At 41.3% G+C, this 24779-nt stretch overlaps 2 protein-coding genes across 22 annotated transcripts in view; both read right to left on the reverse strand.

Annotated features, from left to right (window-relative positions):
- Positions 1-2846: 2846 nt before the first annotated feature.
- On the reverse strand, positions 2847-10283 carry PPIF (peptidylprolyl isomerase F). The gene is made up of 6 exons (XM_027460206.3): positions 10081-10283; positions 9765-9795; positions 8857-8945; positions 6287-6383; positions 5403-5478; positions 2847-4544 (listed from the first exon to the last, which is right to left on the reverse strand). The coding sequence occupies exons 1-6, from the start codon at positions 10231-10233 to the stop codon at positions 4409-4411; spliced, it is 582 nt and encodes a 193-aa protein (XP_027316007.1). The 5' UTR covers positions 10234-10283; the 3' UTR covers positions 2847-4408.
- A 9426-nt stretch (positions 10284-19709) lies between these two features.
- Positions 19710-24779, reverse strand: part of ZMIZ1 (zinc finger MIZ-type containing 1) — a 345842-nt gene continuing 340772 nt past the window's right edge. For all 21 annotated transcript variants that reach the window (XM_072039497.1, XM_038181594.2, XM_072039495.1 and 18 more), the window contains one exon: positions 19710-24192. In XM_072039497.1, coding sequence (XP_071895598.1) covers positions 24085-24192 — 108 coding nt within the window. In that variant the 3' untranslated portion in view covers positions 19710-24084. The remainder of the gene's footprint in view (positions 24193-24779) is intronic.

Below are 24779 nucleotides of genomic sequence, written 5' to 3' on the forward strand. Positions count from 1 at the left end.
AGCAGCGCCAGGCTCTAAAAATAAGTGCCACTAAGCCATAGCAAGCAAAGGCACATGTCAAGCAGGACATGTGGCACAGTATCAGCCAGGTGAAGAGCTGTCCCCACAGTGAGGACGCGCAGCCCAAGCAGCAGCTGCAGGGCTGGGAGCCCAGTTACCTGCTCGGTTACGCTGCTCTTCCCTGGGCCAGCTGGGATCTGAACGTTTTGCTGGAGTCCTGCAAGATGAGGATGTCGGCTGTGCTGCTGAGTAAGAGCTTGCCTCCATTCTTCTCAAGCTACATCAGTCCCACTGATGACCTAATTTTAAGATCTGTTTACTTAACCGGCTAATAAATAATGAGCAATTCAGAGTCAGTGTTGACCTCTGATATAGTTGCACTGAACTCAAGTTAACAACACCAGCAACATTTTTCATCCAGCCATGTCCCAGGACACCTCCTTCAGCTCCAACAACAGGCAGTGGATACTAATAACCTCCTGCTCTGAGGTGCCCCAGGCCTTTCTCCATTTGAGCATGGCATCTGAAGTCAGCCAAGCTTGTTTCCACTCCGATCCCCTGTACCAGAACAACCTCCTGGTACCACACTCAGTTTCCTCCATGTCCCCTCATTGTGTGTCCCTCACAGCTCGCAGCAGGGTCTTCCTGCACCCCGGATCTCAAGCTGCAGCCTCGCCTGGTCCTGCTGCCCTCACCCTGAGCGCCGTGTGAGGGAAAGCACTGCCTGGCTGCTGCTCGCCGCTCTGTGGCTGACACCTCCTTCCCCGGCTGCAGCCTTTCTGTCCTGCAGCTCTTCCAGGCCCGCAGCGCCAGGGCACAATGTCAATGGCCTGGTTGCTTCTAAATTGGGTTGAAAGTGTCTGTCCAGCTACAGTTTCTCCGCTAGTGGCAGAACATCCACATTGTCCTTGAAATGCCATATAAAACGACTTGCTCTCATTCCAGCAGCTTACTTCTTCGAGGCCCTGCTTGTCGACACGCTGCTACCAGCAGTGTACATGCTGCAGCACGGGCAGGACCCCGTGCCCCAATGCCCTTACTTCGAAGGATTTAAACTTCGTAAACAAAAACAGATAGCCTCGGTCAAAAGCAATTTATGCAAGCAGAAAGTCTGGAACGCAGTTAAACCCTGAGAGTAAACAAAACCCTCTGTGAATGTGTTGGAACAGCTTTGCCACGCAAACTCTGGTGATTGTTGGTGGGGGTCGGTCTGTGCTTTGCCGGGGCACCCCCGGACCTGCACGCGGCGGGGGCAGCTCGCAGGGGCACAGCCGTCCCCTCCCTCCGCCCGTCCCACAGCCGGGAGAAGCGAAGCGAAGCGAAGCAAAACGAAGCAAAGTGAAGCGAAGTGAAGCGAAACGGCAGCTTTGGCCCGGCGGGGCCGGCCCCGCACCGCCGCGGCCCTGAGGCGGCCTCGCGGCGCCGCCCCGCGGGCAGGCGGGGAGCGGCAGCGGGGAGCCCGCCCGGGAGTCCCGGGCCGCCAGCGGCCGCCGTGAGGGAAGGGGTCGGGGGGCACCTGCCGCCGCCCCGCTCCTCGCAGAGCGCCTCAGGGCATTCGGGCCGGGAACGCTGTGTGAAACATGAAGCGAAATAACCCGGACAGTCACTTTTTGACACAAAATAGACTAGCACAGGCTTGGTGTAATCGTCCTGGTGCATCGCCCACAGGGACTCCGGTACCTCAGGGCACAGCAGCGGTGCCCCAGCCCTCCCGTCAGGGAAGCGGCTGAGTAGGAAATGGCGGGCACGGGGGCAAAGAGGCCTCACGCTGCACTTCACCTGCCGTGGCAGCCCTTTTCCACACTTTAATACAGGTGTGAATTCAATTAGCTCCTCTAGCATCACTCAGCTGCTTTACACTGAACCATGTTCTGAGTTGCTTGGAGATCAACCCTTTTTTACCAGAAGAAAACGAGGAAATCACCTACCCTATTGGGATTTGACATCTATACAACCTTCCAAAGTCATCTGGGGCACTTCCTTCTCTCTGAGATGAAATGGATTAACTTTAAAAGCGAGAGCCCTTTTCCCTCCCTGGCAGAGTTCATTGCTGTAACAATTTTGCCCTGATGAAATACAAAATCCCAGTGAGGAAGGCACAACGTTGCCTAACTCTTCCTGTTTCAGACCGCAGCCTTCAGGCTGACACAATGAGAGAGCAAGGCTGTGAAGGGAGAAGCCTCTTCTGCTAGCTCTGTGACACACGAGGACTCCTAGAAGAGGGGCAGAGGTACTCAGGGGCCAGAGGTATACCCAGGAGGAGAGTTACCAGCAAGGCTGAATTCCACACTACCTCAGGAGCTGCAAGCGCTGCTTGGGACACAGGTGCAATGGACAAGCGAACCAAGACCAGCAGCCATGGGCCAGGCCCCCAACATGCTGAAGCTCAGCAACCCTAGGTCCCACCACACCACCGCCTTTGGCCCTGAGCTCAGGAGTAACAGTACAACTCATGCCATGTTGCTACATATATGCATATAGCCTCATAGCCTCAGATGTCTATCAAGCTGGAAAACCCTGTCAAAGCAGAATTAAAAAAAAAAAAAAAAAAAAAAAAAAGCAACACAGAGCAGGTAAATTTACACTTTGCTCATTGTTATCCCTGCAGCTGATGGAATAAGCCAGACATTTTAGAGGTGCATTGCCCTGGTACCATTGCCCTGCCTCTTGATGGCCATATTTCTGGAACAAGGTAGCTTCTGATAACCTGCAGATGAGACTCACTACAATGTGGATGGAGTAAAATAGCACAAGTGAACACAACAGGCTTCAGCACCTCACATGCCTGCTTTCAGGTAAGTGCCCAAAGTCTTGTTTAAGAAAGGGGAAAAAAAAAACCACACACCTTTTTGTGGTAGAACTGCATTTATTTTCCATATACAAATTAAGAGAAAAATCATTGTATCAAACTAAAATAAGCCTAAACAGCACAAAATAATATTTCAAAAATACTACAAAGATTAAACAGGAAAAAATAACAATGTCAATTCCATTTTCTGTTAAATTTCTCTCAGAATACTATTACATACACACAAGAATGCAGCCCTCAGTGGAAAAAAGTGTAGTAAAGAATAGCTTTAAACCCCTGTATTAGCAGAACACAGTGGAAGTAATCACAGTTGAGAAGAGCTATCACATTTTATTTTTCTCTTCAGTAACAAGATTATCACACAAAAACAGTCAAGTGCTTTTCCCACAAGCATTAATACTTCACAGCTTTAGCAATTCTTAAAGTAATATTGTGAGGTTCCAACAGTTGTTACTGCTCAAGGACTCCACATAAAACATACCGGTTTCTACAAATGAAATGTGTTTATCTGATCAACTGAATTCTCTCATTCTCATGCATCAACCACAACAATAATGGTTTTGCTGCACCCAGTAGGCCATGTGACTCTAATGACCAATTCTGAGTCCTGTTGATGATGCATGAGAAGAAACCATAATCCAAGGTGGGCCAACTTTGCAGAACTAACAGGACAAAAAAAAAAAAAAAAAAAAAATCACTAAAACCTATTTCTCACTCAAGCAAGCTCATTACGCTCTGATTATATTCTTGAAGTGCAAAAATAGCTGATCTGTTGAGTACTGTGCTGTATTCTTCACAAAAATATGTCTCGGAGCAGAATTGTACTTCTATTAAGTTCACTGTTGCATAGTAAAAAAGAGTCCCATCATCTTGTGTCTCATTTGTAGCCTTAGCGAACTGGTAGAGCTCTACCAGCGCGCCACCTCATCTTAAAGCAGTTCACTTAACCCAGAAGTCAAATTGCTCCGTTGAATCAAGTAAGGATCAGTTCAGTTTTAAACAGTGGTCAGACTACAGAAACTGACAAATTAAAACCCCACAACCACACATATTAATTCTAGTGGAAAGACTTAAATTAAGACACAGAAATAAAACATTTGATGGTATTGTTGCTGTTAGTTTCAAGAGCATTAGTTAGTATCATTTTTTTTTTAAATGATGAGACAACAAAATAGATGACTACTTTGGAACCAAAGGGAAAATTGTTTTTCTCAATTTATCTTTTATCATTCTGTCAGTTACAGAATATTTTGTTGTCAACTCCACCACCAATTCCAACACCCAAAGCATCCAAATAGTAAGAACAGTATTAACAGGACAGTCAGATATGCTCTCAGTTACCATACTACTCCTTTTAAAACACAGTGGGAATCTCTACCAAGAAAGTGTGGTAGTGACTACCAAGGTACCTCGGTTAAAACATGTTTTTATTGAACATTTTATGCTTTCAAGCAGTATTATTCAGTAGAAATATAAAGGTAGGACCAAGCTAAGTAGAAAATATGGCTCCATAGGTGCTACTCATGGGATCAGAAATGTTTTGGTTTTGTGATCCATTTTTCACAGCATTGAAGTTGTCCTAAACGGCAGGTCAAAAGGTTATGACAGCTGGCCACAGTCAGTAATAACAATCTTCTTGGACGTCTTTCCACTCTTGGAACCAAAGCTCTCGATTTTTTTCACAACATCCATTCCTTCCTTGACATGCCCAAACACGACATGTTTTCCATCCAGCCTGTAACAGAAATAACAAAGGCAGATTTACATAAAACAACAAAGACTGGACCAAATCAAGTGCAGCAAAGGGATGTAAACAGATCATCATAGCTGTTACCTGCTGATCAACTCTGATTATGGGAAAGGGACAACTGCACTTGCAGTGGCAAGAAAAACTTTTAGCTCTAGACCTTGTATGTGTTATGAGGGATACAGGCCCTGTTTTGTTGAGACCCATTCCTTACAGCTTTTTGGTTTACACCACAGCGCAGAAAGAAAATTACTCTACCTGCAACTATGATGGGGCAAGAAGCAAGGTGAGTTAGGCCAGTCTGTGTGCCACACACACTGCAGACATGCTACTAAAGCCCCTCGAACACTGCTCCAGGTTAACACACCCTCAGTCACCAGCACAAATACTGCATTTGTTCAAGTGAAACAGGCTTAACTAGTTGCCATGAAGTCCTGTCCTTCAGTTCGGTGTGTATTTTTTTTTTATTTTATTTTATTTTTTTTTTATTTCTGTACCTGACCATTAAATTCAGAGTTCCGTTTTATGCTTGGACCACAGAAAACTGGACATCAGTGCACAAAGTACTGAAACAGACTGAAGAAAAGAGAGGTGCACTAACATAACTACAGAAGGGAGAGAAATTCAGACAGTTTATAGGGTCTTACCTGTGTCTGGAGTAGTATCAACTGCACGTAAAGCTACTTGTTACCCTCACAGCCCTTCCTCCCTCGAGTGGCACAAAGCCGTCTGTTTTCCGTTACCGTCAGGTAATGTGCAAATTAAAAATCACAAACTAAGAAAACTAAAAACCTTCTGGTTCTAGGCATCAGTTCATTAGGTTGATATGCAAGGCTACGAACGTACCAGTCTGTTTTTGCAGTGCAAATGAAGAACTGAGATCCATTTGTATTAGGTCCTGCATTGGCCATCGAAAGAACACCTGGAACAGCAGCAGGTTATTAGATCGGTATAAACAGCATGCCGTAGAGAAGACAGTTTCCTTCCACATATTTAGATTAATGATAGACAGACAGAAGATCATGTGAAGGTCACGCGATCTCCAAATGACTGCTAATGCTGACTTCTTGCCTTGAACTATTCCCTCCAGCACAGCCTCTCTTGGTGACAGCAAGAACTCTGGTAACAATTATTTGTACATGTCCTGTATGTAATTAATACCAGGTAACCTCTACTGTGTTTCAACAGCAGCAGCAGTTTCTTTACTATGAGGAAGTAACAATCCCCCGAAAAGAAACTTGGGATTTAATCAGATGTGTATGCATGGGTTTCCCTTTATTTTTACTAGATTTCATTTAATCTTATAAGGATGTGGTTGTGTTAGATAGTAGATAAACCCCAGAATGCTTTATTTCACTTCTGCAATGACCATTCAAGTATAAGTTCAACTCTGACTTAGAAAAAAAGGAAATCAAAGTAGTAATTTGACCTTGGTAGAGTTTCTAAGTAAAACACACACACACAAAAAAAACCAACAAAAAAAACGGATCTTGATTTTGCATAGTCCCTTTTATGTAAGGAACAACATCATCTGTTATGGGCTGACATATTTGTACTACAGTCTATAAATAAACACATGCCAGGGACAATGCAGTGTTAAACTTCAGTAACATTTCTGTACCTACCACATGCTCCACATATCTAAAGAATTTATAAAAAATATATCTTCATAAACAATGCGTCATTACTGGTTACAGTCATCAGAAGGCAGAAAGAATCAATTCACTTACCAGGTCCTACATGCTTAAGTATGAAATTTTCGTCTTGAAATCTACTTCCATAAATGGATTTTCCACCAGTTCCATTATGATTTGTGAAGTCACCACCCTGAAATAAAAATGGGTATTGGGTTTAACTTTACTAGCACACAAAGCATTATTTTATACCAGAAACAATGCTATCAGAACTGTACTTGCCTACTCTCATTTAAAAGTAATAAAATGAGCAAATTTTCTCAAATCTCAGGTTAAAAATGAGTATGGTCACAGGAGGATTTAAAATCATGTAACTAGATGAAAATAAAAAAGCTAAAAGCAAATTTCTGCTCCAGATATTGCTGATATTCTCCAGTTGATGTCTCTACCTTGTACAACCACTTCTCTCTATTACAAGTCTTGTTCCCAAATGTGATGCAGCAATTCAGCAGTGATTTTAAGAAACACTTCAAATGCCTCAGAGCAAATACACCCAAATATATTAACTCAGGCAAGCCAGGAAAAATCCCACATTCACCCCCTTCCTCCCCCCCCTTCTTTCTCCCAAGAGGGATAAACACTGGTCAGGGTCTCCAACATCACTGTTTGCTGCTTCCAGCTTTTCTTGCTGAAGTGCTGCAAACTGGGAATGCAGCACTGCGCAGCCACGTAGGCTCCCCTTATTCTAAGTGGACAGACACAAGTACCTTTCACCTTTCAGTGCAGCAGCATGACTTTGCTTTCCAGATTTGGATAGCCCCACTCAAACTCAGAGGTGAGCTGACAGGTAAGCGAGAGACATTTGGAATCTCTGGGAGTTGTAATCCTGAACTTTGAACTTTGTTTTTATTTAAAGATGTAACTGAAGAGGCCATTCCTCTTGAAAACAAGTCACAAAAATCAGGCCCTTATGCAGTACCTTTTTTTTTTTTTTTTTTAAAGCAAAACAATCTTCTGCAGTAGATCCTCATCTGCATCTCTACCCTGTGCTACATCCAAGGTGTTCTACACTGCCCTCTGCCACACCGCTTGCTGGCATAGACATCTTTCAGGTTAGGCACAAAACCTAACAAACAAACCCCACACCACAGCGACTCCCCAAGGCAGCTACTAAACACTGCTCCCAGCAAGCTGCTGTCTCCTCTCCCAGAAATTATGCTACCCGGGCTGGCACACCACAACTCACTCACGTGGTACTCATCTTTCCATTTGCACCCTAAGCAATCCTTTATGGGCTATGTTACAGCAACACCTATGCAATCCCACAAGCATGCTTTGCATGCTGGGTGCCACATGGAGGCATCTTAATTACCAAGTCCAAGCCATCATCTGGATATGATGAACTCCAATTAGGCATACCAACCACCTGAATCATATTAACGCTCCATCTCAACAAGTGGAAGGGCCTCTGGCTTGTTTCATCTTGCTTAACAGTATGTGGAAACCTGTGACAGTGTTTCACTTCGGTAATGACTACTGAGTAATTCCTGAACATAAATCCATCATCTCACTGCATGAGAGTATCCTAGTATCCTCATTTCAGGTCCATTTGTGGAGACAAAGGAGGGAAGAGGCTAGGAGGACCTGATTAAACAGAACTTCTCAAACTAGTGGTACAACTTAGTAGAACTTCTCTTATATAAATATACTTCTGATCCCAGCAAGACCTCTAAATTGCATCCTTTTGTCAGCACCAGAAAAATGGAGTTTTCATTTCAAAGGCAAGAAATTAGTTCCTTTACAGCACACGTGTACCCTGCCTCTTAGTAGAAATAGGTCATATGAGGGCCTCTTGTTGAGACAACTGTATTTTTAACTTAAAGAGGATGAGAGACCACCACAGTCACCAGTTAATAAAGCAAGCCCACTTGTTATGACCTTTATCTCAAAATGTTTTCAAAGACATACTACAATCCAATGCTGTTCAAATGTAGAGAACAGAGGACCTCAACTAAGGAAGAGAGGACCACTAGGAATTAAACGATTCAGTGCACTACAGCAGCAGAAACCTGTTCACCTGCAAAGTGCAATAGAAAAAAAGACTTTCAAGAAGGCCGAAAAAAAACGCATAACAACATCCTTTAAATAAAAGGAAAATCTTCTTTGTGTGTGCCATCCCAAAAGTTTATCCTAACCAATTGTTTTTGCTCCTTCCTCCCCTCCAAATCAGAAGGGCGTTGAGGATAAAAAAAAAAGTTGTTTTTTCCCCAATGAAACACATTATTTACTGTGAACAAATTATGCTACTAAGAATGGACACACTGTTTTCTTAGCTTACTCAGCATATAAGGTCTCTTCTAATTCTACTCACAAGTGTGTGCTATTCATCAAATATACCCCACTCCAGTATGCTGTGATAAAAGCTTTGCTTTAAGCCATTTTTTAAGACAGCCTATACAGAATTCACATTTATGAGTACCAAAGATAGGCTGAGCAACAGCCAGAGCCAAAAGAGCAAGAAGACATGCCCCACTGTCACTTGTTCATTCTGCAGCTGGCAAAGGCAGCCACTTGAAATGTTACCACTAGTCTAAAGGGTTCTAAAAATACTTGAATAACATACAGATAATTTTAACAGTGAAAGCAAAAACAAAGAACAACATTACCTGGCACATAAACGAAGGAATCACTCTGTGAAAAGTGGATCCTTTATAACCAAATCCTTTTTCACCAGTACAGAGAGCTCTAAAGTTTTCTGCGGAAACAAAGCATAGGACGGTATGTTCCCATACACGACACGTAATGAAGTCAAACACAATTAACGTCACTAGGTCCCAAGATTATATACTTCAAGAAGTCTATTATATCTTTAAGGTATTATCAGTTGGTTGTTTTCATCCTCAAAGAAACACTGCTACAAAACCACAGAAATAAAGCAAACCAGGGTACAAACAGAATCCTCCCTCGCACTGCCCTTGGATTTTGCTGTTACACCTTTACACCCCTGAGTCCCATCACTCCGGAGTCAAAGATCACATTTTCTGCATGTTGTGCCTTTGTTCTCGAGTTTAACTGTGGAGATGATGCTTCTCCTTACTTTGTTCATCTAATGAGAACTGAAAGAAAGCTACAAGTTTTTCAGAACCACTAAATAAGCAATAAGGAAAGAAGCATATGGAAAAGTACGAGAACTTTATAACCTGGGTGCACTAGTTAACTAGTGACAAGGAAAATAAAACCCTGTATGCTGTCATAATACCCTACCAGAGGAACCCTTTGTGGGTTTCCCTTTCCAGTTTGTTTTGTGGTTTGGTTTTAATAAAAGGCAACTCATTTTCAAGCATAGTTATTCACCACTGGTAACCCAACATCAGCCTGTACACAAGTTCATAGAAGTTACAAAATAAAACTATTTGAAACAACAAACTAAAGCCCTAGCACCGCTCTGACGAAGTTCAGAACATATTTCTTGATTTCACAAATGGGGAAGGAAGATGGAAATAGTTTCCCTAAGTTATGGGAATGTTCTTCTTCCTGCCATTTTAAGTATGAAATTCTCAAGGTGATGCCCTACCTGCTGTCTTTGGGACCACATCAGCTTTCAGCTGTTGAAGAAATAGAAAAGGAAGAATTAGTCAGGTTTTCCACACATACATGCACTGAACAACTCGCGTGCGGTGAGTTGGTGCAATTGAACAGCCGCAGGGGCCGAGCCGTGCCCAGCACGGAGCCACGCGGCACCACACCGGGAGGCCAAGGAGAAAGGGGCACGGACACCGCCCCGCAGCCCTGCACCGACCCCCGGCAGCCCCCACCGCTGCCCTCCCGCCTGCCCTTGGCGGCGCGGCCCTGCCGGACACTCCGTCCCGTCCCGCCCCGTCCCCCCGCACCTCCAGCACCACGCGGCCCAGCGGCTGCTCGTCGGCGCCCACGTCCAGGTAGACCAGCGGGTTCCGCGGGGCGCCGGGCCCCGAGCCGCAGCCGCGGGCGAGCCCGGGCCGGGTGCGGGGCAGGAGGCGGCGGGCGGCGCTCAGCGCCTGCATGGGCCCGGGGCGCGCAGACACGGCGGGGCCGCGCGGCGCCGCCTTTTATCGCCCTCACGGGGCGGGCGCTGCCGGCATCCCGCCCGCCGCACACAGAGCCGCCTGGCGGCACCAGCACCGCGCCGCAACCGGGGCGGCCAGCCTCCAGCCTCCGGCCCCCGCCAGTCCCGGTCCCCAGCCCTGCCCCGAGCACAGAGGTCAGGGCAGGATCCCAAGAGCTTGGAGATGGCGATTCAACAGCTTCCAGCTCATTGAACCTCTCTTAACCCTGAGCATCAGTATCAGCTCTCTTGGCAATGATTTGGAAGCTGCCCTTCCCAAACCTGCTCCCCATTGCATCAAGAATCTGCTCCAAAGATTGCTCCATCAGCTTTATGTAACGCGCCCTACTTCTTGTGCTGGAGGAAGCGAGTTGAGTCTTACCCACCTGTGTCGTGCTCAGCATGATTTTTAGACCTGCATCTTTGCACCTCCCGGTCATGTCTTTTCCAAACCAAAGTTGCAGCCAACTTGATCACTACTTATAAGAAAGCTGTTCCGTGCCTCTAATGCCTCACCTTTAATGCCCTTCTCCAAGGTGTTTCCAGTTTTATGATATCCTTTTAGAGATGAGGGAATCTTTGCACAGTATCCAAAAGAGGGGTAAACAATGAATTTGTACATATAGCACCATAACAGTGTTTTCAGTTCTGTTTTCTATTCCTTTACTAATAGCTCCTTCTACAGGTTCGCTTTCTGGCTGGCCTGGAACATTTTTATGGACCTTTTTACCATAACTCTCAAATCTTGCTAAGTTGAAACAGTGAACAGTGAACTTCTATGGAAAGTTAGGACTGTTTTTGCATTACTTCATTTGCATTGATTTCTATCTGATACTTCATTGCCCAGTTGCTTAATTTCATTAAATCCTTCTTAAATTCTTCACAGTTGGCTCTTGTTCAAACTATCCTAAATAAAGTATTATCATCTATGAAGCAGGTGCCTATGAGAATCACCTGATTTGGTTATGAGAAATTCCAGTTGGTATTTATAGCCAGCACAGCATATAACATTAGAAAACAGCAAACTTCTCTGAAGTGATAGGTAGGACAAGGGAGATTATTAGCAATTTTTCTAAATCTCTCAATGTGTCCATTAGCACGCACTTTAGGAGAGAATCCAGAGAACAACAGAAGCACTAAAAGCTTTAGAAAACATATTAGATATCTGAAACATATACTAGATTAAAGGAAAACACCTATCCTTGAGATTCACAAGTGGAAAACAGGGACAGACAAAAGCTTGAAATGTTTATTTGTCTTCTTAGATTTAAGTACTGGGACTTAGGGGAGGGTTTGTGTTTTTTTTTTGTTTTGACTACAACCCCAAAAATACTCTACACCAACAGGTAGACTCTGTGGGCTTAAAGGTCCTTGACAGACGAAAAAGTACACAAAAAGAAAAAACACATCGTTCTAACAGCAAGCCATCCTATCCTACCATGTATCTTCTATTCAACAGTTGTGCATCACCCCCATAAAATGAGTTCCAGAACTGGAGTAAAATAGCTGCACATTTACAATGGACAGTGGAAATTTCAGCATTTGTTGTCCAATTCATAACAGAAGGCTGAAGTAAACATAACTGATGAAATGGTGAGACTTTGGATTCAGAAGTTACAAAATTAGAGAAATTACAAAAGGATCAGGCTGACCAAGCAAAACAGATGCATTACCATACCACTCTGACCACGAAAACACACACACTAAAGAAAGAAGCTGTTAAGACTCTTACTACACATGAAACTGAAAATCATCTGTTTATTTTGTATAGTGATTACCAGCTACAATTATTATTATTATTACTATTTAATAGTAGCTAAGTCAGTATGTATGTTTCAGTTGCCTTTTATGCTCTCAGCTGCTAGTCCATTTTGGGAAATAATTTAATCGAGTCATCAATCTGTTTAATTCTCTGGTGACCATAAGAAAGATGACCACACTCTTTTTAATGTTTTAATTGTAGTAGCCACTAGAAGCCCAAACCAAAATTAGCATTTGGGTGTTGAGTTCTGTGCATACCTATAATAAAAGACAGTTCTGGCCCTGAAGGCCTATCATTTAATAAGACAAAAGACGAGTGAAAGAAAGTATCATCTTAATTTTGCAGTTTGAAAGCACTGCCAGAGTAGCTTTTAATTGTTTTGCTAAGAGTTCACAGGTATCTTTGGTAGAGTAAACAATGCTATTTTCCATGTTTACAGGCCTTTGCGAGAAGCAAACCATCTCACTCTCTGTCACAGTGGGGATTTCTTATTTGGGAATATAGGCTAAATCATTATCTCTAGGCCTACAGATTAAAACTGCTAAATCGCTCGTTATGTTTTATTCCTGCACAGTGAGATGAGTTAAAACTTGTACAGACAGTATGATAGGAACTTCTGAGTTACGCAAAGGTCATTTTCCAAGAAAGACAGAGAAGAAAGAAAAAAAAAAAGAAAAAATATACCTCTAAAAAGTCTGCCAAAAGACCACCTTGGATCACTAGAACATGAGGCCCGGAGCTAGCTCGGTGAAGTGAAATGATTTAGAGGAGCATTGAAGAGATCTGTTTGAAGATATGTTCATTGTTGAAATCCTACAATGCTTGGCTAGGAAACGAGTGCACCCTCAGCTATACAGGATAAGTGACTGAGGGTGGTGGCTCAGACAAAAGTGAAGACAGAGGCCTCAGCAGAGCCATCACGGAGGCTGGTACCAGAAAACCCAGACTTAAAAAAACAATGCAGAATTTACAGGCAGATAAACAAGAAGGACATTTTTAATATAAGTTTCTAAAGTGGCATTTTTTAGAAAGGCACCTATTGAAGGACTCATGCCATACCAGAGAAATTCCTGCACAGGAACCTTATAAAATGCAATAGCAGTATTTCATATTGATACATCACTTACAACCTGAACGTCTTTATAAATAGGACTGTGTGGTTACTGCATAAATTTTAATATTATGCCAAGATGGACAGAAAACAGAGCAGTTAAGTGACTTTTCAAAAGTATCGTAAAGAATAAATGCTTGAAACGTAGCTTAAATTTGGGAATTTTGATTCCAAGGAGCAAGAAATGGTGTAACCACCTAGCAGACAGACACTGCACTGGCAAAAAAAAAAAAAGTGACAGGCATTCCTGACTGTATCTGGCCTACTGGTTTGTAACTCGGGAATGCAGGTGAATTGTGTCAGTCAGTCTTGGATTGCTCATGTTGGATTGATCTTGGTAGCTACGGTAAGATCACATTTTCTACCTACCAACTTCAAGAATTCAACTAAACACAACTCTTCTTTATCCTTGATAGGATCTTCACAGGGTCGTATGCTTGGACCATGCAAACAACTCAAATAGAGACCACTGCAATCTACTATTAACTGGTTTTCACACATACATTGCTTGATCCTCTGTGATGCAGGAAATTCCCATTATGTTGATTTTAACATGTGAAAACCTTTCCCACCTGGGACCTGGCTATCTCAAGGACCCCACTAATCCAGACAGTTAGCAGGGCAAGAGGTCATACAGGAGCTCACCTCAGTTTCACATGGGGAGAGCAGGAATTTGCAGTGGGCATTTCCACCCTTCATCCACAGATCCAGCATTTGCTGCACTTCAAAAACACTCATTTTTTTTCTTTTTTTCTTCAACGTTTTATTAAGCTAGAAGATGAGTGGAGAGCTGGGAAGAGTTGTGTGCTCTGTTATCTGTGATATGCATTTATTTATGAATGGGGACTAGAGTGAGGGAGATGGTGAAAGACCTTTCCATTATACTAAGTGATTGCAGCATGAAATTAAATCATACAAGAGCACGTAGCACATAGAGTAGCTACACAGGTACATTTATAGATAAAAAGAAAAAATGCTAATAAATATTTCCCCTGATCAAGGTTTCCTCCTAGGAACATGTAATAACCCGGCTCGCAACATGAACCTTCTCTGCAGCACTAACTGTACAGAAAGGGGGAGTTCCCCCACATGATTTCATCCTAATTACCGACAAATAGTCATACAAGAAAAACCTCAATCCACTCGTGCTCTTTACAGCCATGATTAGCATTTTCCTTTCAGAAGCTCAGAGTGACATTGCTTGCCTGGAATTCATTGCTCAGTCGCCATGCGTGATGTATGGAAACTGCCTGCCCGCATGGCAGATTGCACGGTGCCTGCACGTGGCGCGCAGCTGCCACAGCTCCCCAAACGTTGTTCACACGCCACCAGAGGTGGTCGATGAACATTTATGGGCAGTTCACAACAGGCTGGCAAGGCATGTAGGACACGTGAACTGTATGTTTCCAGGCCACGGTGGAAATGCAGCTATTACTGCAAGTGAGCTTTACGAGGCAGCAGCATGTCCAGGTAGGCCGCTTGTCTGTGGGTGGCTGAGGCAGTGCTTTGCTTACCTGTGAATGAAACTATCAAGGCATGGCAAAAGTTAAGGTGTTCCAAAACACAGGCTTCTTAATCAGAACACAGAAATTGAAATCTACAGAGATCAGTGTAGTTTTTTTTTTTTTTTTTTTTTTTTTTTTTTTTTTAACCTGTGAAATACCATCTCTGGCCTAAGGAACAAGTAGTAAGCTAAAAGTATCTGAACTGCTTTTGGAAATGGTGAATCACGCGACTTGATTGTGTACAAGTAAGATGAGTTTGGGGGTCACGATGCTTCTACTGAAAAAGGAAATACTCAGGAAATACTCTGCACAAGCAACTCCTAGCAGGTTTTTGCAGAGTATGTAAAAGTCAGCACCATGTTGTCCCCTCTTTCTGTCCTGGGAGGCTGTCACAATACTGGCATGCGTGGAAACCCAGCACGAGCTCTGGCAGGGCCTCTTCTCTTGCTGTACGACTCCACTGACTAGGTCTATACCTAACTGATAGAACCAAGTACTGAGGCGTCAAGTACTGATGAGTGTGTGGTCATCCCCATGGTCACAGGGAACTCATCACTGGCAGCATCCCAGACTCCCAACTAATGGTTTTAATGGTTTTCCTTCCCCACTGTAGTACTTGATTTTCTGGAATTTTCTCATGTTTCTTGGGTTCAGTTTCAGTCCCTTTCTGCTCTTTCCATTATTTAGCAGCTTTCACCACAATTATCTTCCTTATTTTGCAATATCTTCATGACCTCTCTCCTCTAGTCTGCTCCTTAATTCCTGCTTGAATTATCTGCCTGGAAAAGCCTTGGGTTTTCCTTGAATTTGTCATGTGTGTAAACATGAATGATGACTCTTTGAGGTAACAGCTTACCTTGTGCAAGATGAACTATCCTGTCTGCATTACACCGATTCTAACAATATTCATCGTTTTTGAGACATCTGTTTTTTTAGTTGTATGACTTCACAACAATTGAAAGCTAAAAAGTTAGATAGTATTAGCTACTGAGCTGAACAAGAATCACTCAAAAATTATGCTTTACACATGTAATGGCTAAAAAATTCCACCCATTTTTCCAATTAACAGTTCTCCTGGAGCCAACCTCCCCACGCAGTCTTTCTGTTTCCTTTCCACTTTTCTGCAGTTTCACTACAGAAAGGATTGCTTACCACCAGCATGTAATAGCTTCAGTACATTAGCTAGCATGGAACTCTATGATCTACTTCAATGACATAATTGCATGTGACAATCACCTGAAACCCCAGCTGAGATAATAAGTTGTCAACTGCAAAAAATGTCTGTGACATACTTGCAACTGAAGACATCATTTTTGGATAATGAAATGTTTGGTGAAATACTGAAAATCTCAGGGTTTAATTTTATTAGCATTCAATGGAGATGGGACTCTAGGTTTCCTTAATTTTCAGTTCTGTCCCAGTGTCACTTTTGTAATTTTGCCATCAGTTTGGTAGTAGCAATATGAACGTTTCCTTGCAGAAGACCACCATTTGTAATTTAGAAAGGAAATTTTCAACCAAAGTATGATTTATTGTGAAGCAAAATATTTTGCCTAACTTTATGAACTGGGTATTTTCACCAATCACTAAGTAGGACAGCTAGTGAGACATGTACATGGCTAAATCCTAAATTCACAGAATTTGCATGTTTTAAGTCTATGCAGAATGTCCATTCTGTGAAATACAGAAGCATCAAACAAGGAAAAATGAGCATTGATTATAAATTTGAAATATAAGAATAGCAGGTAAAAATTTGTCACGATTTACATATGCATTAAAACCCCAGTAAGACTTCAACTCCAGAATTTTCTGAAGTAAGTGTGGAGTACTTCCGGTTTTTAGAAACCAAACGAAGAAAAAAAAATGAAGACAATTCCAACAACAGCCTGAATATTTTTAAAACATAGGACTTCTTTCTAGCATTTGGCTACTTTTTTGTTTGTTTATGTTTGTTTTTATTAAACAGCTTTCTCCGTGTTCACAATAATCAATGTGTCAAAATGTTAACCAGGTGACAACTGAAACTAAATTTTCCAGAACAATTTAACACAATCTCTAGAATAGTATCATAAAACAACTATGGGCAAACAGGAACATCTAGGTTGCAATATTCAATTAAAAATACAATCATTCAAAATTCTGGTCTAGTGGAAAAATAGAACTGTTAATCCTGAAACTCTTAGGCTACCCAATAAAATCAAAAGAAAGCATAGAGAAACCCAAGTATTTAAAAACTGGTGTATGCTAATGTTTCCAGTGAAGCTAACTTTATGTGTGTACCTAGATCTACCAAAAAATACAGTGAGATAAGTTAATTGGAAAGGTACTGGACAAACCAAGCAGACATATTCATGTATTCAATATGGAGGGAAAAGGACTTAATCTCTTCTATTCTGGACATTTAGAAAAAGAGTATTTTTAACACAAAGATGGATATAAATAGCTGAAAACTGATTGTTACAATTTAGGTGAGACATTCCTGGAAATGAAGATGAGCTATGTAGCCAGCAAACCAGTAAGTTGCTCCATACCAAGCTGTTTGCTAACGCCCTGGAGGAGTCATGCCATAATTGCAATCTGCTTGCTTCTTAGATGAAATTGCGTAATTGATGAGGTTCCTTCTAGACTAGTTTTAAGTTTGCCTGGAAAATTCTGTACACTGCTGGAGATGAGATGCCCCAGCAGAAGATGCAGACGGCTCTCCTTTGTTTCTTTGAGAGAGAACAAATGTGAACAGGGCACTGACACAATGACAGACATCAGCAGTAATATCCTACATGGAATCGGTAGGATTTCAGTGATGGAGACTATGGAGAACTGTCATGTGGTGACACTCTGGTGATTACTCAAAACGGGAAGAAGAAAGGTAATCATTCATGACTGGAAATTCACAGTATAAGAGGATTTGGACAGACTTGAAATTTAAGCAGATAAGGAAGCAGGTTCTAGGTAAAAATACAAACAAATAAGACATGCAAATGTCAAATGTTAATGAGTTTTAAGAGATCAGAGACAAGGACACCAAGTGAGAATATTATATGTAGCTTATATTAAGCGAGACTTGTACAACTTTTTCTATGCCATCTGGCTTACTTCTTTAAAGGAAAGAAAGCAGCTCTATTCGCACACAGGAATCCCATCCCTGCTGTCCAAACAGAAAACCATCTCGTTGTTTCACTTCCATGTTTCTAATAGTTTGTATCTTGCTCCTATAAAAGCTATGAAGAAGTGCAATAGCAAAGTGACACAATGCACAAACAAATTAATACACATTCAGAGATTAGGAAGGGTAGGGAAAAAATGTTCAGCCTTAAGCGTTCTGAAGCTGCTCGGCAATGATGTACTTCGATAAGCACAGAAACCACAGATAGAGAGATGTGCTGTGTGGCTGCCTGGTACCACAGGAAGAGCAAACAACGCATGGACACCCTGCCACAAGGTGGAAAAGGAGACATCTGCATGAACTGGACGTACACGTCATACCTATGCTGGAGTCCACAGGCTGGCATCTGGGAGAAGCTCCACTTGGAGAACTGTCAGAGCCTTTTCAGACTTCCAAGTAAGCTTGAAAAATGTACAGCACTTAAGGACTTCGCTCGAGCTCTTCATACAGAAATACTTGTCTCTGTCTTCACAGTGCTGAAGCAGGTTTGCATTGTCTCACTGACACTTCTTGGGAGCTTCCAGGAAAACAAAACACCAAAAACAAAATACTCATTAATTATTGGCTGAGAAGGATAAATATATATATATTTTTTAATGTTTCATTACTGAGTGCATTGGAACTCAGTTTTATTACTTTATCCTAAAATACCATTTTTAATTGGTATTGCCAGCAAGGAAGGCAGAAGCTGAGGCAGAAAGAAAAAACTTTTCCCAACGTTGAGAAATGAATACCTCATCCAGTTTTATATATCTATCCAAAACTACTTATGCGTATTCTCCATCAACAATAGGGACTTCTGTCCCTGTAAGGTAATTGCTACTCCTGAATTATATTCATATTCTGAAATGGTTACATTGTTCCTGTATACTTGAATGCATTTGAAAAGTGAGTTTAAACTAAACACTTCCACAAATGCAATATACAAATACAGAGATGCTCTGTAATTCTCCATAAAAACAGGTCCCTGGATGGAAAGTGCTCAGCATGTGACTGCAGCTCATTACAGGTGTGGAACTCCGCCAGGAAAGGAGCTGCGAGTGCCACCACTGCTGACAGTGCCCTGTGCATGCTCCTCGAGCCATGGTTCAGTCTGCTTAGTGTTCAACACGCTGAGAAGTTAAGCAGATTTCACAACTGAAAGGCTGCAATTTGAAACCAGGTCCTTCAGCTTTAAGATAGGGATACATTAAAAAAAAAAAAGTCTTATTTCAGTCATCTTCCAAAGTCACTAATTTCACTTTGATGACAGAAACTTCAGTTAAAAGAAAAATGATCAAACTCATGAGAATTTTAAACAAAGAGAAAGGTAAATTTACCGTGTTGGATAGTTAATCTCTCCACTAACATCTTCTCTCCACAAGGATTAAGTTGTCCTGTATTTCAGAACACACGTCAACACGAGAGACAAGCACGGCTTTTGTGTTATTCATATCATGCAAAGATTTCATTTCAATGTAATTATTACATATTTAGGTGGTATGCAGTCACCAATTCAATTCCATGTCTGGGTCTTTTTTCCTCTGTGGTCCTGTGCCTATCAGCAAACCTGAACTCGTAATCTCTTAGTCAGTGTCTCTTCCACCCTGGTTCATACCTTTTTCCCTTCCTGTAACAAGTCCTGCTCCCTGACAAGGGGCATCTTGTACAAATAACTTTCAAATTAACACACAAAGCAGGGAGGGAGTAGGGGAAGTGGGGCGTTTCAAAAGAAACTGAAAATTTACAAAGCAGCTTCCAATTAGCCAGACCTTAATTTTGCAAATTTATTTAGGAAAAAAAATTAACATGAGCAAATGAGAATACCTCAGTGTTACAACAGAGTATATAAATGTCTAGCAATAGTCAAATAATTTGATCTTTAAATACAAAATAACCACATGAACACCTAATATACAGGTTTCATCTGAATACATATTTATTAGATAAATATTAGGTTGTCACATCATCTAACTACATACAGTTTTGCAAGACTAAAAATCACAATTATTTTTTCTGACCAGTTTAAAGTATGAAATGATTGCATTGTACTGTACATACAATGTACAAACAAAGACAATGGCCGTTTTTGCATGTTACTTCAGATTGTACTTTTTTTTTTTTTAATTCTCCTCTGATCGTGATATCAAAAATTGTACAAAGTATGAATTTGGTTACAATTTTTTTTTTTTTTAATCCCCGTATTTTTCTTCATTATTTCTGTAGCACCCTAAAAATACACAGGTGATAGACTAGTACACGTAAGCTAAATATTACATGTAGATAAAACAAAACAAAACGAAGGATCAGAGTATATTACAGAAGTGAAGGTGAAACAAATGCTGAGACTCCACAAACGCTAACAAACAGGATTCATTTTCCACATAAGATGGAGCTTCAAGCTTTTTTTTTTTTCCTGCGAAATAAAAACAATGCACATTCCAAGGAAAATGAATGCATTTCTGTTAACATGTCTCTATTTGTCATTTACATATGTACAGATGTCCCTTGAGTCTCCACTGCAGACATTGGCGTGTATCTGTCAGTCCTATAATAATGTCTTGGCAGCAGAACTGTAGATCTCTGTGGGTTCTTTCCCAGATGAACTTCCATAGGGAAACAATTAAAAAGTAAACAAACAAAAAAAAGAAGAATAAAAATACTACTGGAATTTCATATAATAATTAAGCTTTAAAAGAAATGACTGTGATTACCCTATTTGCTAGTTTTTTTTTTTCTCTAAACTTTAATATGGCAGTGAACAGATAAAAAAATAACTAAATTTTCATTTAGAAGCCTTTTCATACTGAATCCACTATACAGTACCTGATTTTAGCTGACATAGTTTTAAAACTGTCTCACATGTCCAACATTTGGGTGATGGGTAAAAATCATATTTTATCTCTTAGGTTCTGCTCGGAAACCAAATGTTTCTCTAAGCTTAAAAATGTCAATCATCCACTTTAATGCTCTATTACTGTACAAAGCAGATGCAAACACTGCTCCAAACATATTGCTAATATCTATGGAGTTTTTTCCCTTTACTCTTTCCAACAGGTACTTTCAAATGATACATTTTAAATACTACCAGTTAGCAAAAGGTCAATCCTTAACATACCTGGTTTAAAATACTAACGTTGTGTTGAAGAGAAAAATAATTTCAGGTGACTAACACAGCTGCTCAGGAACAATGGAGGGTGGAACATTAAATAAAATCAATTAAAAAATCTGAGCAACCTGTTCCAACTAGCGAGAAATCTTCTTTATTCCAAAACCTATGGCTTAAGAAACTCCCCCCTCCCCCTTGAAAAAAAAAACGAATGCCAACAAACAAAACAAAACAAAACGAAAGAAAGAAAAACTCTAAGGGCATAATGTCAGTTTATCATTAGCCACCCCTGCAAACGACTTCAATAACTATATAAACAATGCAGCAAAAATACAGGGGAAAACTACTACAGTCAAACGGCTACAAAACACATCTGTAACTGAAGAACGGTCTTTCCTAGGAGTTGTGTGATAGCAGCACCACACCACAACCATATTACCATGTATTATACCAAGGTATCTTTAATATTCTGCAGAGATCCTCTACAGGTTGTCAAGCCTACATAAGAAAAAAGACACTTCTAAGCAGAATAAAATATACTATACTGTTTCCCTCCCCTCCCGCCAACATCCCTACGTGTTCGAGCGCCCCAGCTTCCAAGGCTGGAACACCAGCATAGTGATATAAATAAGGTACCTTATACGCTAGCTGCTTGCCTTAGTGCATCTTTACCTGTTCAGACAGCTGGTCCTAGGTGTTCTGCTCACTTGGGCAAAGGAACAAAACCCCTGCCACTGCCAGCCCACAAGTACCCACACAGTCGGTGAACATCGGTTGGTTAGGTGGTGGTTTTGGGTGTTTGCCCTAGGCAATTGCTTTTTACTATGTTTCCATGACAGAGCTGGGCCCTGATTGTCCAGGTACTGCCTGACATATCAATTCACTCATCACATAAATGGATATGAAATTTGGGCTAATTTATCAAAATAAAACGGGAAAAAAAAAACACAAACCAACAACAAATCTCCCTTATTCTGTTAAAGAACCCTCAATTTTCTTTTTTAAAAAAGGACCCATATTTTTCTTCAGACAAGGTATTTAAAAACACCAGCAAAAGTATAACCAGATCATGAAAATGTTGAATATTATCAAAGACAATACTAAAATATTCACAAAGATATTTACAATAGCAATTCTTAAAATAATTGATTTTGCATAATGAACAGCGCCTTTCTTAAAAAAACTTGAAACAGGAAAAATATAAGTGTGGGACCATCTCTACATAATATGTTTGACAGATTCAATACTCCTACTGGAAAATAAAAGAACTAAATCGCCATTTCCTTTAATATCTACAGCAAGGTGCTGCTGACTAGCATATATATATCACGACGCATGTACAGCAGTAGTGGGAAACGTTAACAAAGAGCAAAATAAAACAAAAACTGCAAAGAATTTACAAATATGACTTTGGTGAGAAAAGCAAATCCAGAGTTGTAAGCACAGAGCATGCCATTTACAGCATTGCAAACTAAACACAAAGGGCTAGGAAGCTATCGAGTCAGACAGGAACAAACAAAATTTTGTCTGGCACTTAAGTTTAAAACGCGTTGTGGCGAGCAAATAAAGGTTATCGGATTGGGTCTGGGATGAGGAAAGGAGTAGGGTCAAGTTTGCTTTAGTAACAAAAAGAAACTAAAACAATAACTGTACAGTGGGCAAAAGCTGAAATGTTGCACCACAAGGGCAAAGTTGGCACACATGCACTTCTTACACAGCTACTGTACATAATTTATAAGAGAGAGAGACGAAGAGCACAGAAATGGGCACAGAAGCATTAGGAAGCTCATGCAGGAGAAGCAACCACACGAGAAGCACGGATCACAGGGGCAAGACAGTGATTGTGGCATCAGGGTCTCTTGAGGGCAGCAGCATTCTACCAAGTTACTTTTTCTCCCCATGCCCATTCCTTCGTGAGAACAATCTCTTTCTGGCAGCTAAAGTTAAAAAACAAAAGGAAAAAAAAAAAAGAAAGACTGAAAGAGGAGAAAAGGAAAAGGCTGAATTATTTGTAACAGTCATGAAAACAGAACACAAAGCAAAACAAAAAGGAAGCTGTAAAATGTCTGTCCAATTTCAATGCCCTTTTTTCAAGCTGATTATTAAAAATAATTATGCAGATAGCGATGTTACTCTCCCCCTGTCCTGCCATGATTTCCTATCTGCCTTCAACCCAGCTTGTCTTACTATGTATTGTGCAATACAAACACTCAGGAAGCCAGAGGCTGTAGGTAATAATCAAGAGTATTTGGGTTTGCATTCCCCCCTCCCTCTCTTTTCCATGGAATACATGGCAAAAAGACCTGTTACGACAGTCTCAACAGCTGGGTGTTAGCGCAGCCACAAACGGTACTGATTTCAAACCAAAACCACAAAAAAAACCCTAAACATTGAAAACAGTTTTTATTTTTCCTGTGTTTCCAATCAGTGTGTTTGAACAGAGGAATCCTTTGCAAAGAGGTGTTTAAGATTCCTGCACTTTTATAAATCCAAACACATGCGGCTGCAGCCTGGAGATGCTCAGGACTCTGTTACTGAAGACTTTCTTACTGAACTGCTGTCTCCCTCTGATGGGCTTGTATGTCTTCCCTATCTTTGCCACTTGACTGTATGATTTGTGCTTTTTGGAGCTTTGTAATGTGTTTGTGTTCTGCTTTTTGTGTGTAGCCAGGACAAATACTCCAACACCAACCTGTGGTTGGAGGGGGACAGAGGGGAAGTGGGGTGGAGGGAGATACAGTTTCAAAAAAATGGAAGAACATGCGTTGGAAGGACACTCTGAGACAGGTCAATTAAAGACAGTTCCATTTTGTTGCCTTTTCTTCCCTTGCCAAGATCGGTTTTTGCCAAGATACTTCACACTATGTTTATCACAGAACTCTCTCTCTATAGGATGAACAACAAACGGGGTTTCCAATAGCTGCACAACTGTCTATGCTTCGTTGTGATGCGTAGCACGGCAGACTCTGAGATTACTGCATTTTTTGTCTATTTTTTCTCCCGTCACTTTCGCAGTTTTTGAAGCTGACAAAAGCAGTTCTAAGATGAAGAAAGCAGGGAGTGCACCATTGGATCAACTTGTGAGTTTTTTCTTCTTTTGTGGAAAAGGAGTGTTAAGATTCCTTGCTGTGCAGCCACACACGTGTGAACAAGTGAAAGGGATGGGGGAATACACATAGTTTCAGTTGTTCTCAAAGAGAGACAGAAGGTCATCATTGCTATTGCTTGGCAAGTCAGGAGGATCCAGGTACGAAAGCAGCTCATCTGGATTTGTGAGTTCTGGAAGCAGCTATAAAATATAAAGATAAAAGGAAAATTACAGATAACAGAAATACATTTGTGCAAAGAGGGATTAAACACCACACATTTCTGGAAACTGGCTTTCATATTAATATATCCAAATAAGTCTGAAGGCAGTATCCCTGCCTAACACCCTAGGATGATGTAGTATCCACTGGTTTGTGCAAGTCTGTATTGGTCAATTTTTACTTATGAATTACATTATCATCTCAATGAGGGTTTCTCAATCAACTTCCCCATCACAAAGCTCATCCATGAACAAAGTTTATTTCCTGGCTAGCAATGCTGAAAAAACTTTGTGATAAATGCTAGTTATGTACCTTAGTTTCATATAAAAGGCTGAACCAGGAAAACATATTTAAGCTTTAAAGCAGATCAACACCACCAGTCAGATCTGACTCACGCAGTAGCATGGTGACTGCGTTATGCCTGCATCCTTACACAAAGAGGCAGCCCTGTCCCTTCCTCATACACTGAGTCACCCCGTGACGCCTCTGCACACTGACGTCCCTTCTGGGGCAGTCAGAAGGATCCAGAACTCATCCAGGGCTAAAAATAAACCAAAGAAAAAAACAA

This window comes from Anas platyrhynchos, chromosome 6 (assembly GCF_047663525.1).
Source record: "Anas platyrhynchos isolate ZD024472 breed Pekin duck chromosome 6, IASCAAS_PekinDuck_T2T, whole genome shotgun sequence".
NCBI classification, from domain to species: Eukaryota; Metazoa; Chordata; class Aves; order Anseriformes; family Anatidae; genus Anas; species Anas platyrhynchos.

Coding starts and splice junctions, on each gene's coding strand:
- PPIF (XM_027460206.3), bottom strand. CDS start 10,233: ATGCAGGCGCTGAGCGCCGCCCGCCGCCTCCTGCCCCGCACCCGGCCC. Junction 8,946..9,764: donor TGTGGTCCCAAAGACAGCAG/GTAGGGCATCAC, acceptor TTGTTTCCGCAG/AAAACTTTAGAGCTCTCTGT. Junction 5,479..6,286: donor ACTTAAGCATGTAGGACCTG/GTAAGTGAATTG, acceptor CTGCTGTTCCAG/GTGTTCTTTCGATGGCCAAT.